The sequence below is a fragment of the Vigna umbellata genome, chromosome 1, assembly GCF_029865625.1.
Source record: "Vigna umbellata cultivar VRB3 chromosome 1, Vumbellata_1.0, whole genome shotgun sequence".
Lineage (NCBI taxonomy): Eukaryota > Viridiplantae > Streptophyta > Magnoliopsida > Fabales > Fabaceae > Vigna > Vigna umbellata.
Window position 1 is genome coordinate 58742480 of NC_142165.1, and position 11554 is coordinate 58754033.

Below are 11554 nucleotides of genomic sequence, written 5' to 3' on the forward strand. Positions count from 1 at the left end.
ATCAACTTCATCCATCCATTCTAGTATTTAGCCTCAATTGATCAAATTGCATTCATGTTTATTTTTATTGCATTTGCATTGAAAACCCCCAAAAATTGTTCTTAAGTCTTAATTGGTTAAGCAATTACATAATTGTTTAGTACCGTGAGTCCTTTAGGAAACGATACATGGTGTTACCATTTTATATTACTTGATACGATTCGGTACACTTGCCAGAGTCTTAACAACGGCTTCTACCCAATATTTTGCATGAAGGGTTATGCTAAATAGGCCAGCAACTAAGGAAAACCTAAAATATAAGTTAGACAACGATTTATGTGTTATGTGTGGGGAGAGTGAGGAAACAACCAACCACTTATTTTTTGAATATAAGATAGTTGCAATAGTATGGAAAATGTGTGATATTTGGGTAGGTGTTAACAATGTAGACCATAATCAAACAAGAACACTTTTCCAATATTTTCACCTAATGGAGTTAAGTAGAAACAGGAAATATGATTTGGGGGATGTGGATAGGTATCATAGAGAGTATATGGAACCAGATAAATGGTATTTTGTTTAGAAAGCTAAAGGCCAACGGAAAGGAAATCCTATGTCGGTCATCCTCCTTCTCTTTCTATTCTTCTTTCTCTTTTCTTGTTTTGTTTTTTGTTGTCTCTCTTCTTTTTCTTCGTCATCCTCCGCTTGGTTTCCTCCTCCTCAAGTATTGCATTTTCTATCATCGTCATCCACATCTATCACCATTGTCATTGCATCACCACGTCCGTTGCTACTTCTCTTCATCTTCACTAGTAACAATCCGCTCTTAACTCGTAGATTACGCTTCGATTTCAGAGAAACCGAAGTGTATCAAAACGCGGTGGCAGTTTTGTTATTTTCACCAAACAATATGCCTCGGTTATAAAAGAACCTATGCATAAAATGCATACGGCCTCGGTTAAATAAACAACCGAAGCTAAAACCTCCATTTGTTACACCTAACTCAGACCTTTCAGTTGACACCTTTTTGGTAGCAGAGATACTGCCTCGGTTGGATGGGGAACCGAGGCCTATAGGCCTGCCTTCCCTACCAAACCCTGTGTCATCCCTTCAAATACCTCTGTCATGACTGACTTGGTTAAGAAGAATAAACATACTGCTTCGGTTAGTCACAAAACTGAGGCAGTATCTCCTGCCAGCAGCCTGCACACCTTTGCCAGAGAACGTTCCTAATTAATGAAAAGTCATATGATACTTCCTTAGTTCAAATTAACCGATGTCATACGGTGTTTCTGCTTCGGGTAAGCGGTCAACTGATGCCTATAGTGTTAAAATATTTTTAAATTTGAAATTTACTGAGTGCTTTAGGCATTAGTTTCACTTAAAACCGAGGTAGTTAGTTGTTATTGCCTCGGTTAAGTGTAGGAACCGAGGTAATAGCGTTTTTACTTAGCCAGATTCATGAAACAAATTTCTTCTCACGCAAACTTTCCTCTTCCTCTACGAATCTCCTTCATTGTATCGCCTGCTCGTTGCACCTCCCTCACTGCTTCTCGTCGCGCCTCCGTCGCATGTTCACCCCTCCTTCGTTGCTCCTTCTTCTTCTTTCTCTCGCGGTCTCCATTTTATTTTCTGTCGCGTTTCTCTCCCTTCGTCAAAGACCATGCCGCCACAGTTCCTTCACCATCGGCGCCTCCATTGTCTCAGGCGAAGTGTTGTCCAAGTTCGGTGGCTCTATCAGTTGCGCGAACTGTAGGAGCCTTTTCTCCAAGTGCTACTTCCGCCATTGTCCCCGCTGCACCGCCGCCGCTCCACTGCCTTTGGTGTCGTCCGTCACCGCCACGGTAAGTTCTTAAAACCCCTTGGATTTTGATTTTTCTGTGATTGATATATGGTATTTGTTTGATGTAGAATTTGATTGAAATATGATTATAATGATATGTATTATTTGGTGTGTATAAGAAAAATTATATAATTATATATTGATTCAACAATACTTTTGACATTAGAATGTAACTAAATTAGATATAGATTAAAAAACCAGTGTTAGAGTAATGTTTTTCATATAATTAAGATGGATTACTATAGGAGTTAAAAACTGAAATTAAGGACTACTATAGGGCAAATGTTACTTTTTGTTGTAATTTGAGATAATATCTTTAGAATCTTCCTAATTAGAGGAAATAGATACATAACCTTTTATTTTATTTTACTTTTCCTAGTTTTCCTAGTTTCCTTTTTTAGGAGAACTAGATTAATACAAATAGAGGTAGAGAATATATTTTTTGGATTAATTAAGAATAATAAAATAATTCTTATTTTCTACTTTGTATCAAGAGCTTCCGATCTTGGGGCTCCGTTCTGCTGCACAGTCGCGTTGCTGCCGCTGTCCGACCACCGCTGCTTCCATCGCCGGTTGGGGTCATTGATAGGGCAGAAAGGTGCGCCCAACACCGGCGAGCATAAACGCCACTACACAGTCATGCCATTGTCGTTGTTCGACCACCGCCGCTGCCCCCCTCGTCGGTTGGGGTCGTTGATAAGGCAGAAAGGTGCACCCAACTCCGACGACCACAACGCCAGAAGTCGCTGCGTGAGAGGAGCCGTCACGCGCCTTCACCGTCGCCGGCGTGTGTAGCCCACGCGCCCACCTCTGGCGAGACCCACTCGCCGCCGCCGCAACAGAAAGGGTCGCCTGAGACTCCTGAGTCTGTTCCTAGGGTCGGTGACGACCCGTTTGGCCTACATTTGAGTAGATCTGAGTTTTAAGTTCCTCTCTTTTTTCTCGGTGTGACCCACTCGCCGCCACCGCCTCAGATAGAGTCGCCGGAGCCTCTGAGTCTCTTCCTAGGGTTTGTGACAACCCGTTTGACCTTTTCTTGAGTAGATTTGAGCTTTTAAGTTCTACTCCTTTTTTCTCGGTGTGACTCATACGCCGTCATCGTCTTGGAGACTCCTGGTTGCGTTCTACGGGATGTCTGAAGTAAAAGTTATTCCCTGGAAAGTAATGGATGCATCAATGAGTAAGCCCTTTGGATCATGTACTCTGTCCATAAAAGGTAAGACTTGCCTCAATACTGTTGATCATGTATCTCAAGGTATTTGGATCCTTGATTCGGGTGCAACTGATCATATGACACCTTTCAGTGTGTCCTTCGACTCATACGGTAAAAGAAATAAAGAACAACTTATTACAGTTGCGAATGGTCAGGGTATACCTATATGCGACTCTGGGAATATAATTTTGGACTCATCTATTGTATTGAAGGATGTTTTACATGTTCCTCAATTAGCTAATAGTCTTATCTCTATGCAAAAACTCACAAAGGATTTAAATTGTTCAATAACATTTTTTCCAACTTATTGTGTTTTTCAGGACCTTGTCACGGGAAAGAAAATTTTAACTGTTAAGGAGCATAGTGGGTTGTATTTTTTAGTGTTTAATGCCAAAGCAACACAAAAATCATGAGTCAACAAGCTACATCTGAGACGTGGGCAAAATCTCAAATATGGTTACATCATCAAAGGCTTGGGCATCCTTCATTTAGTCTTATCAAAGAGTCTGTTGAATCTTTTAAATGTGATATTTCTCAATTGTCAAAACATCATCGTGCATCTTATCCTATTAGTCACAAAAAGAGTATTCTAATGTTTGGGGTCCTGTCATAGATTCTATTTCCGGAGCCAAATGGTTCGTTACCTTTATTGACGATTGTACCCGTGTCACGTGGACATACCTTATGAAAAATAAATCCGAAGTTTTTCAAATTTTTGTTAATTTTTTTCATCTTGTCCAAAATCAATTTGGAAAAAATATCAAAAGAATCAGATCTGATAATGGTACCGAATATGTGAATCATGAATTTCTCATTTTTTTGTCTCATAATGGTATTGTTCAGGAACTAACTTGTGTTAACACCCCTCAACAAAATGAGGTTGCATAAAGAAAGAATTGTCATCTTCTTGAAGTAATTAGAGCTCTTCTTTTTCAAATGTCTGTTCCAAAAAATTACCGGGGACAAGCTGTGTTAACTGCCACATATCTCATTAACAGGTTACCCACTTGTATCTTAAATGGCATTAGTCCTATAGAGTCTCTATTGTCTTTTCTTCCTTCTTGTTCCCTACTGACGAGTCTACCTAGTCGAGTCTTTGGATGTGTTGTTTTTGTTCACTCTCATCATCCTAACCGTGGTAAATTAGATCCAAGAGCTCTTAAATGTGTCTTTATTGGGTATCCTTCTAATAAAAAAGGTACAAATGTTATCATTCTCAGAGTTGTCGCGTCTTTATCACCATGGATGTCACCTTTCATGAAATACAATCCTTTTATGTCAGTCCACCACTTCAGAGGGAGAAAGCACTTGAAGTGGATTAACTCTCCTTCTTGCCATTACCATGTTTGTCTTTGCAGGATGTCCAAGACTTGAGCAATGAAGCTACCATAGTCCACAGTGAGGAAGAAGATAGATTCTTTGGCAAAAAATATGAAAGAAGAGAACAACCCACTTCGACTCTCGAGCAAGAAAAATCGTCTAATCCGGAGGTGAGGATCCCTGAAGATATCAATGAGGAAGTAAGTATTACTGAGGATTTACCCATTGCATTGAGAAAGGGAAGAAGATCATGTGCTAAATATCCTATTTCTCAATATGTTTGCACTAACAATCTCTCTGGTAAGCACATAAGTTTTATTGCTGCCATTGATGCCACAAAAATTCCTACCTCAATCCAAGAGGCCATGAAACTTGAACATTGGAATCAAGCCATGAAAGAATAGATGAATGCATTAGAAAGAAATTCAACTTGGGAGATGGTTGATAAGCCAAGAGACAAGAAGGCAGTAGGGTGTAGATGGATATTCACAGTGAAACATAAGGCAGATGGGACAATAGAAATATATAAAGCTAGATTGATGGCAAAAGGATATACCCAAACATATGGGATTGATTATGAGGAAACATTTGCCCCAGTGGCAAAGATGAATACAGTTCGAGTTATTCTCGCTTTGGCTGTCTATTTTGGATGGGACTTACACTAGCTAGATGTGAAGAATGTCTTTCTTCATGGAAATCTAGATGAGGAAGTGTACATGGAGATTCCCCTAGGTTTTGAAGTGAAAAATGAAAGAAACAAGGTATGCCTATTGAAGAAAACATTGTATGGTCTTAAGCAATCCCCTATAGCATGGTTTGGAAGATTTACAAAAGCAATGGTTTCCTTGGGATACAGACAAAGCCAAGGAGATCATACTCTATTCATAAAGCACTCTTCTACAGGTAAACTCACTCTATTGCTTGTCTATGTGGATGATATGATTATTGCAGGAGATGATGAAACAGGAAAATTGGCATTAAAAGAAAAATTGGCAGCTCTATTTGAAATGAAAGACCTAGGAAAACTCAAATATTTTCTTGGAATAGAGGTTGCTTACTCCAAGAACGGAATTGTCATCTCCCAAAGGAAATATGTACTTGATCTCCTCAAAGAAACAAGAAAGCTGGGATGTAGAACCTCAAAAGTTCCTATAGAACAGAATCACAAAATTAGAAGTAAAGAAAGTGTTCCTGTAGAGAAGGCCCAATATCAAAGATTGGTGGGAAAATTGATTTATCTATCACACACAAGACCAGACATTGCTTATGCAATTAGTGTAGTGAGTCAATTTATGCATGATCCAAGAGAGAGACACATGCAAGCAGTTGACAAAATTCTCCAATACTTGAAGTCAAGTCCAAGAAAGGGGTTATTATTAAAAAAAAAGACACATTGACTATGAAGATATATACTGATGCTGACTATGCAGGTTCTATTACTAACAGAAAATCTACTTTTGGATATTGTGTATTTCTTGGAGATAGTCTGGTAACATGGAGAAGCAAAAAGCAAGATAGAGTATCATGTTCTAGTGCAAAAGCTGAATTTCGAGCCCTTGCTCAAGGAATGTGTGAAGGACTCTGGATGAGAATCATTTTGGATGATCTTAAAGTCAAAGTGGAGAACCCGGTGCAACTACACTGTGACAATAAGTCTGCTATGAGCATAACCCATAATCCAGTACAGCATGACAAAACCAAACACATTGAAATTGACAAACATTTCATTAAAGATAATCTTGACAGAAGCTTTGTGATTACAACTCATGTTCCTACAGAACTTCAAATAGCAGATATATTTACAAAAGGGCTTCCTCCGAGTAGATTTCAAGATCTTGTAGGCAAGTTGGGAATGATTGATATTCATTTACCAACTTGAGGGGGAGTGTTGTAATTTGAGATATTATCTTTAGAATCTTCCTAATTAGAGGAAATAAATACATAATCTTTTATTTTATTTTACTTTTCCTAGTTTTCCTAGTCTCCCTTTTTAAAAGAATTAGATTATTACAAATAGAGAGTATGATAATGTATTTTTTGGATTAATTGAGAATAATAAAATAATTCTTATTTTTTACTCTTTTGATTCCCGTATTTTAGATAATTATCCTTAGACTCTTAATTTTGATGGACTACTATAGGAGTTAAACACTTAATTATCCTTAGACTCTTCATTCTATCAAATTTTTTTGCTTGAATATATTGTTTACTTGATTATATGTTGCATATATAATTATTTGTTTGCTTGAATATATATTATTGTTGTGAATTAGCCTTAGTTTCCCGTTTGAGATTCAATACAAAACTTATTTGCTATCTCCATATTTTTTTTGAAGAAATGTACCTTTTAAAAATGAATAAAGAGGAGATGGTAATATAATTTACAAGTATTGAATCTTGAATTGTCCGGTTGGACAGTTCAAGAAGAGTAATAACTTTTTCATAGTTTATTATACATATCAATTTTAATATACATGTCTTAAATTTCATGAAATTTTGCAATTGTGTTTTGTATTGATCTTCGGGTGCATATTTGATTGTGATTTATAATCACTTTCATTTCGTGTAACCTGAAGTCCAATGCGAAATGCTGGCAAAATTTCGTGAAATTTTATATATGTTCTTTAAAATTGATGTGTTTAATAACTAAAAAAAGTGAATCTTCTTGAATGGGATAGAGTCACACCTTGAATACAAACACGATCAAAGTGATCATTCAAGATTATTGAAATTGTGTAAACAATTTCAGTAAACATGCGTACGGATCGAGGGTGGATTAATTTACCACGCATTAGCACTGAGTACGAGAGAGAGGTAGAAAAATTTATAGAGTTTGCGCAACATAATGCGAGTATAAGTGATGATGAAGTCAAGTTTAGATGTCCCTGTGTGAACTGTTTGAATGGAAGGAAGTTGAACACAAATGATATGAGGGAACATCATATCTGTGATGGTTTCATACGAAGTTATACAACATGGATATGGCACGGCGAGGTAACAGACTTTCCAACCGTCTCTCCAACTGAAAATGTATATGATTCCACCATGGATATGGAAGATCGACCAGATGAAGACAACTTAGACGACAAGATCCGCGACGTTGGCGCATAAGCTTTTGCCCAAGCGCATGTGTAGGAAACGATGTCCACTGATGCGAAGACTCTTTTGTTTGTCAGTTCAACTAAGTTCACACGGTTGTCAGCAGTGTTAAGGCTAATGAATTTAAAGGCGACCAATGGATGGACCGATAAGAGTTTTATAGAATTGTTGTCGTTGTTGAATGAAATGCTACCAGATGGAAATACATTACCCACTCATAATTATGATGCAAAAAAAATTCTTTGTATAATGGGTATGGAGTATAAACGGATACATGCATGTCCGAATGATTGCATATTGTATAGAAATGAGTATGATGTTTTGACAAAGTGTCCAAAATATGGGTTATTACGATACAAGGCAAAAAACAACGGTGAAGATAGTGGTCACACAGAAAAGAATGGTTCTGCTTTGAAAGTAGTTTGGTACCTTCCACTCGTGGCCAGACTTAAGCGTTTGTTCACGAATTCTAAAGACGCTAAAAACTTAAGATGTCATGCAGATGAGAGAACAACTAATGGACTGCTTCGTCATGCAGTTGATTCAAAGCAATGGAAAAATATTGATCAAGAATTCCCCCAATTTGGTCAAGAGTGTAGAAATCTTAGGTTTGGCTTAGCTACTGATGGAATGAACCCATTTGGTAATTTAAGTACCAATCACAGCTTTTATCCCGTTATACTGATAATTTACAACTTATCTCTTGGATTGTGCATGAAAAGAAAGTACATGATGTTGTCAATGTTGATATATGGTCCAAAGCAGTCTGGAAATGATATAGATGTTTATCTCAGGCCACTAGCTTAAGACTTGAAGTTGTTGTGGTTGATGGGGTTTAAATATTTGATGCCTTTGCTTCAGAAAATTTCATGATGCATGTCATGTTATTTTGCACCATTAATGACTTCCCAGTTTACGGTAATTTGTCGGGGTACAGTGTGAAGGGTCATAAAGCATGTCCTATATGTGAAGAAAACACTGCAGCTCATCAATTAAAACACAAAAGGAAGACAATGTATATGTGTCATCGACGATTTTTACAATCTAATCATCCATATCGAAGGTTAAAGAAAGCATTCAATGGACAACAAGAGAAAGACAATGCACCCATTCCACTTACTGGACTTGAAGTTCTTGAAAAAGTTAATAGAGTACATAATGTATTTGGAAAAACGTCCAAGAAGTTATCTGTAACGACCCCTTGGAAGAAGAAATCAATATTCTTTAATCTTCCATATCGGTCAAAGTTAAATGTTCGACAATGCATAGATGTCATGCATGTAGAGAAGAATGTTTGTGATAACTTGATTGGTACACTACTCAACATCCAGGAAAATGGAGTGAAAGCTCGTTTGATTTGGTTGACATGAAGATCCGAGAAGAGTTGGCACCAAGAGAGATTGGTAAACGTACTTATTTGCCCCCTACATGTTACACAATGTCCAAACAAGAGAAGATAAGTTTTTGTCTTTGTTTAAAGAGTATCAAGGTATCACAAGGATATTCTTCAAATATCAAGAGCTTAGTGTCAATGCAGGACTTAGAGCTTGTTGGACTCAAGTCTCACGATTGCCACGTCTTAATGCAACAATTGTTACTGGTGGCAATTCGTGGAATTTTGCCCAAAAAAGTTAGGTAGACCATAACTCGATTGTGCTCATTTTTCTCGTTAATTTGTAGTAAAGTTATCAATCCTACAAAGTTAGATGAACTTCAAGGCGACATTATCGTCATCTTGTGTCAGATAGAAATGTTTTTCCCTTCATCCTTTTTTGACATCATGGTGCATTTACTTGTTCATTTAGTCAGAGAAATAAAGTTGTGTCGACCAGTATACTTAAGATGGATGTATCCTATTGAGCGTTATATGAAGATTTTGAAAGGGTACGTCAAAAATCAATATCATCCAGAAGGTTCAATGATTGAAAGATATATTGCTAAAGAAAGTCTCGAGTTTTGCTCTGAATATATGACTAAAGCAAATCCGATATGAGTGCCTCAGACATCATGGTTGAATAGATGTTCTACAAGTAAAAGTACCCGAGGTTTGAATGTGGTGACGAAAAGTCGTAAAGAATTTATGTAAGCACATCTGTACATATTAAACAACACAGATGAAGTGATCCCATTTTTGGAAGCACACAAAGTCGTTGTAAAGGACAAGTATCCAAGACAATAAGATAAATGGCAGTTGATGGAGCATAACAGAACATTCTTATCATGGTTCAAATATGAAGTTTTGAAAGAATCACGGTCTTCTAAGACTTTGTTGTGGCTAGCAAATGATTTGAAGTTTGATATTGTATGTTGTACACGCTATGAAATTAATAATTGTACATCCTATATAAAGACTTTGGATGATAAAAACACATTACAAAATAGTTTTAGTCCATACTTTGTTACATTTTGTTCCATTCCAATGATGTTACTTAACATTTTATAATTATGATAATATATTGTAGTGTAATAGACATATGGGGTCATATAAATGTGGTTACTATGTCATGTTTTAGATATGTCTCGGTTTAAGAACCGCTGCCTATGGGTGAAAATAACCGTTGTGGTTTCCCCTGACTGCACTAGTGCTTTCTCCTCATTCTTCTTCTCCTCATTCGTTATTATCATCATAGTCACCATTGTTGTTACTATCGACATCGTTATTTCTTCCTTTTCCTACTCTTCTTCTTTTTACCTATCTTTATTTTATTTATAACAAACATTTCGTTAAATATAACATCGAATTTTAAAAAATATAATTATCCACCAACTTTCTAAAAATATATTTACCAGATTTATCAACAAATTTTATTAGATGTTCATTATCGATCAATTTTATAACGAAATAGTTAAAACCAACTATAGAAACTGAACATCAATTTTATTGATAAAAATTATTGACAAATAATGTTTGTCCGTTATGAAGATTCTAAATTAACAATAATTTCTTTTGTCAGATTCTACTATGATAATAATTAAGATCTTATAATTTGTCAATAACTGAAATTTATAATCTCTGTTAATAAATTTTATTTTACTAATATTTTTCTATTGATAATAAAATACTGACAAATTCTTTTTTATTGATAAAATTTCGTCGATGACAATTTTTTATCAAAGTAAACTAATAAATAAGTTAGTATATTTGTTTAATAAGTTAGTATATGTTTAATTTATCTTTTTTATATACCGGTATGTCGTTATAAGTTTAATATTTATATATATATATATATATATTGCAAGTCATGTTCACAAATAAGTTAAGTAATATATTAATTATGTTAAATTTGTAATGATTATTTTTTCCTTAAATTCGTTTCTAGAAAACTTTTAATCATTTAGCTAAAGCCTATATATTTTAAGAAGGGTAGAATGAGAGTAAGAATCTTAACTTATGTTTTTCGAGATTATTAAAAATATTTTATTTTATAAATTTCTCAGAAAATATAAACATGATAGATATTGAAACATGCGACTCATAAATGCAAAAAACGGGTACGAAAGATATTTGCAATAACTTTTTACGAGAATATGAATTATTGTTTGTCAAATTATTAAGAAAACTAGTGTAATGTTTAGGGATGAAAGGAATAAGTGTAATTTGCTCTAATTGAACACGTAACAAACTGCTGTTAATTCATGATCTTATCGTATATTTGATACTCTAACTGGTATATGATCCTTTGCAAAGAAATATACTTTTTCATTTAAGATGATTCTTTCGTTCAAGATATTATAATATTTGTTTAGGGAAAAAACGATTTAAAAATATGTAGTGTATGCAAAGCTTATTTCATTTGAGATATATTCTTGTTGTCTGATTCGTGACATTAGTTACGTCAAAAGGACATCTGATTCGACCAGTCTATTAAAATAATAAAAGTTATATGTGTCCATCTTTATTATTTATATAAAATTAAACTGAATATATCACATCCCTTATAGCATAATCAATTATTTTTTTTAACCCATTTTAAATTGAATGTTACTTTGGTTAGTGTTTATAGTAGTTGTAAATTATATATATCGGTTGAAATTTAATACAAAATATTTTTGATATTGGTTGAATCGATATATTAATCGATATAAAATTTAAATAGTAT

General features: G+C 35.2%; 1 protein-coding gene across 1 annotated transcript; it reads left to right on the plus strand.

The window, feature by feature from the left end:
- Window positions 1-5754: 5754 nt before the first annotated feature.
- LOC148205887 (uncharacterized) lies at window positions 5755-8261 on the plus strand. Its single transcript, XM_088105596.1, is given in 2 exon segments — window positions 5755-6196; window positions 7105-8261. Coding segments are annotated over 2 exon segments (1599 nt in total).
- Window positions 8262-11554: the final 3293 nt, after the last annotated feature.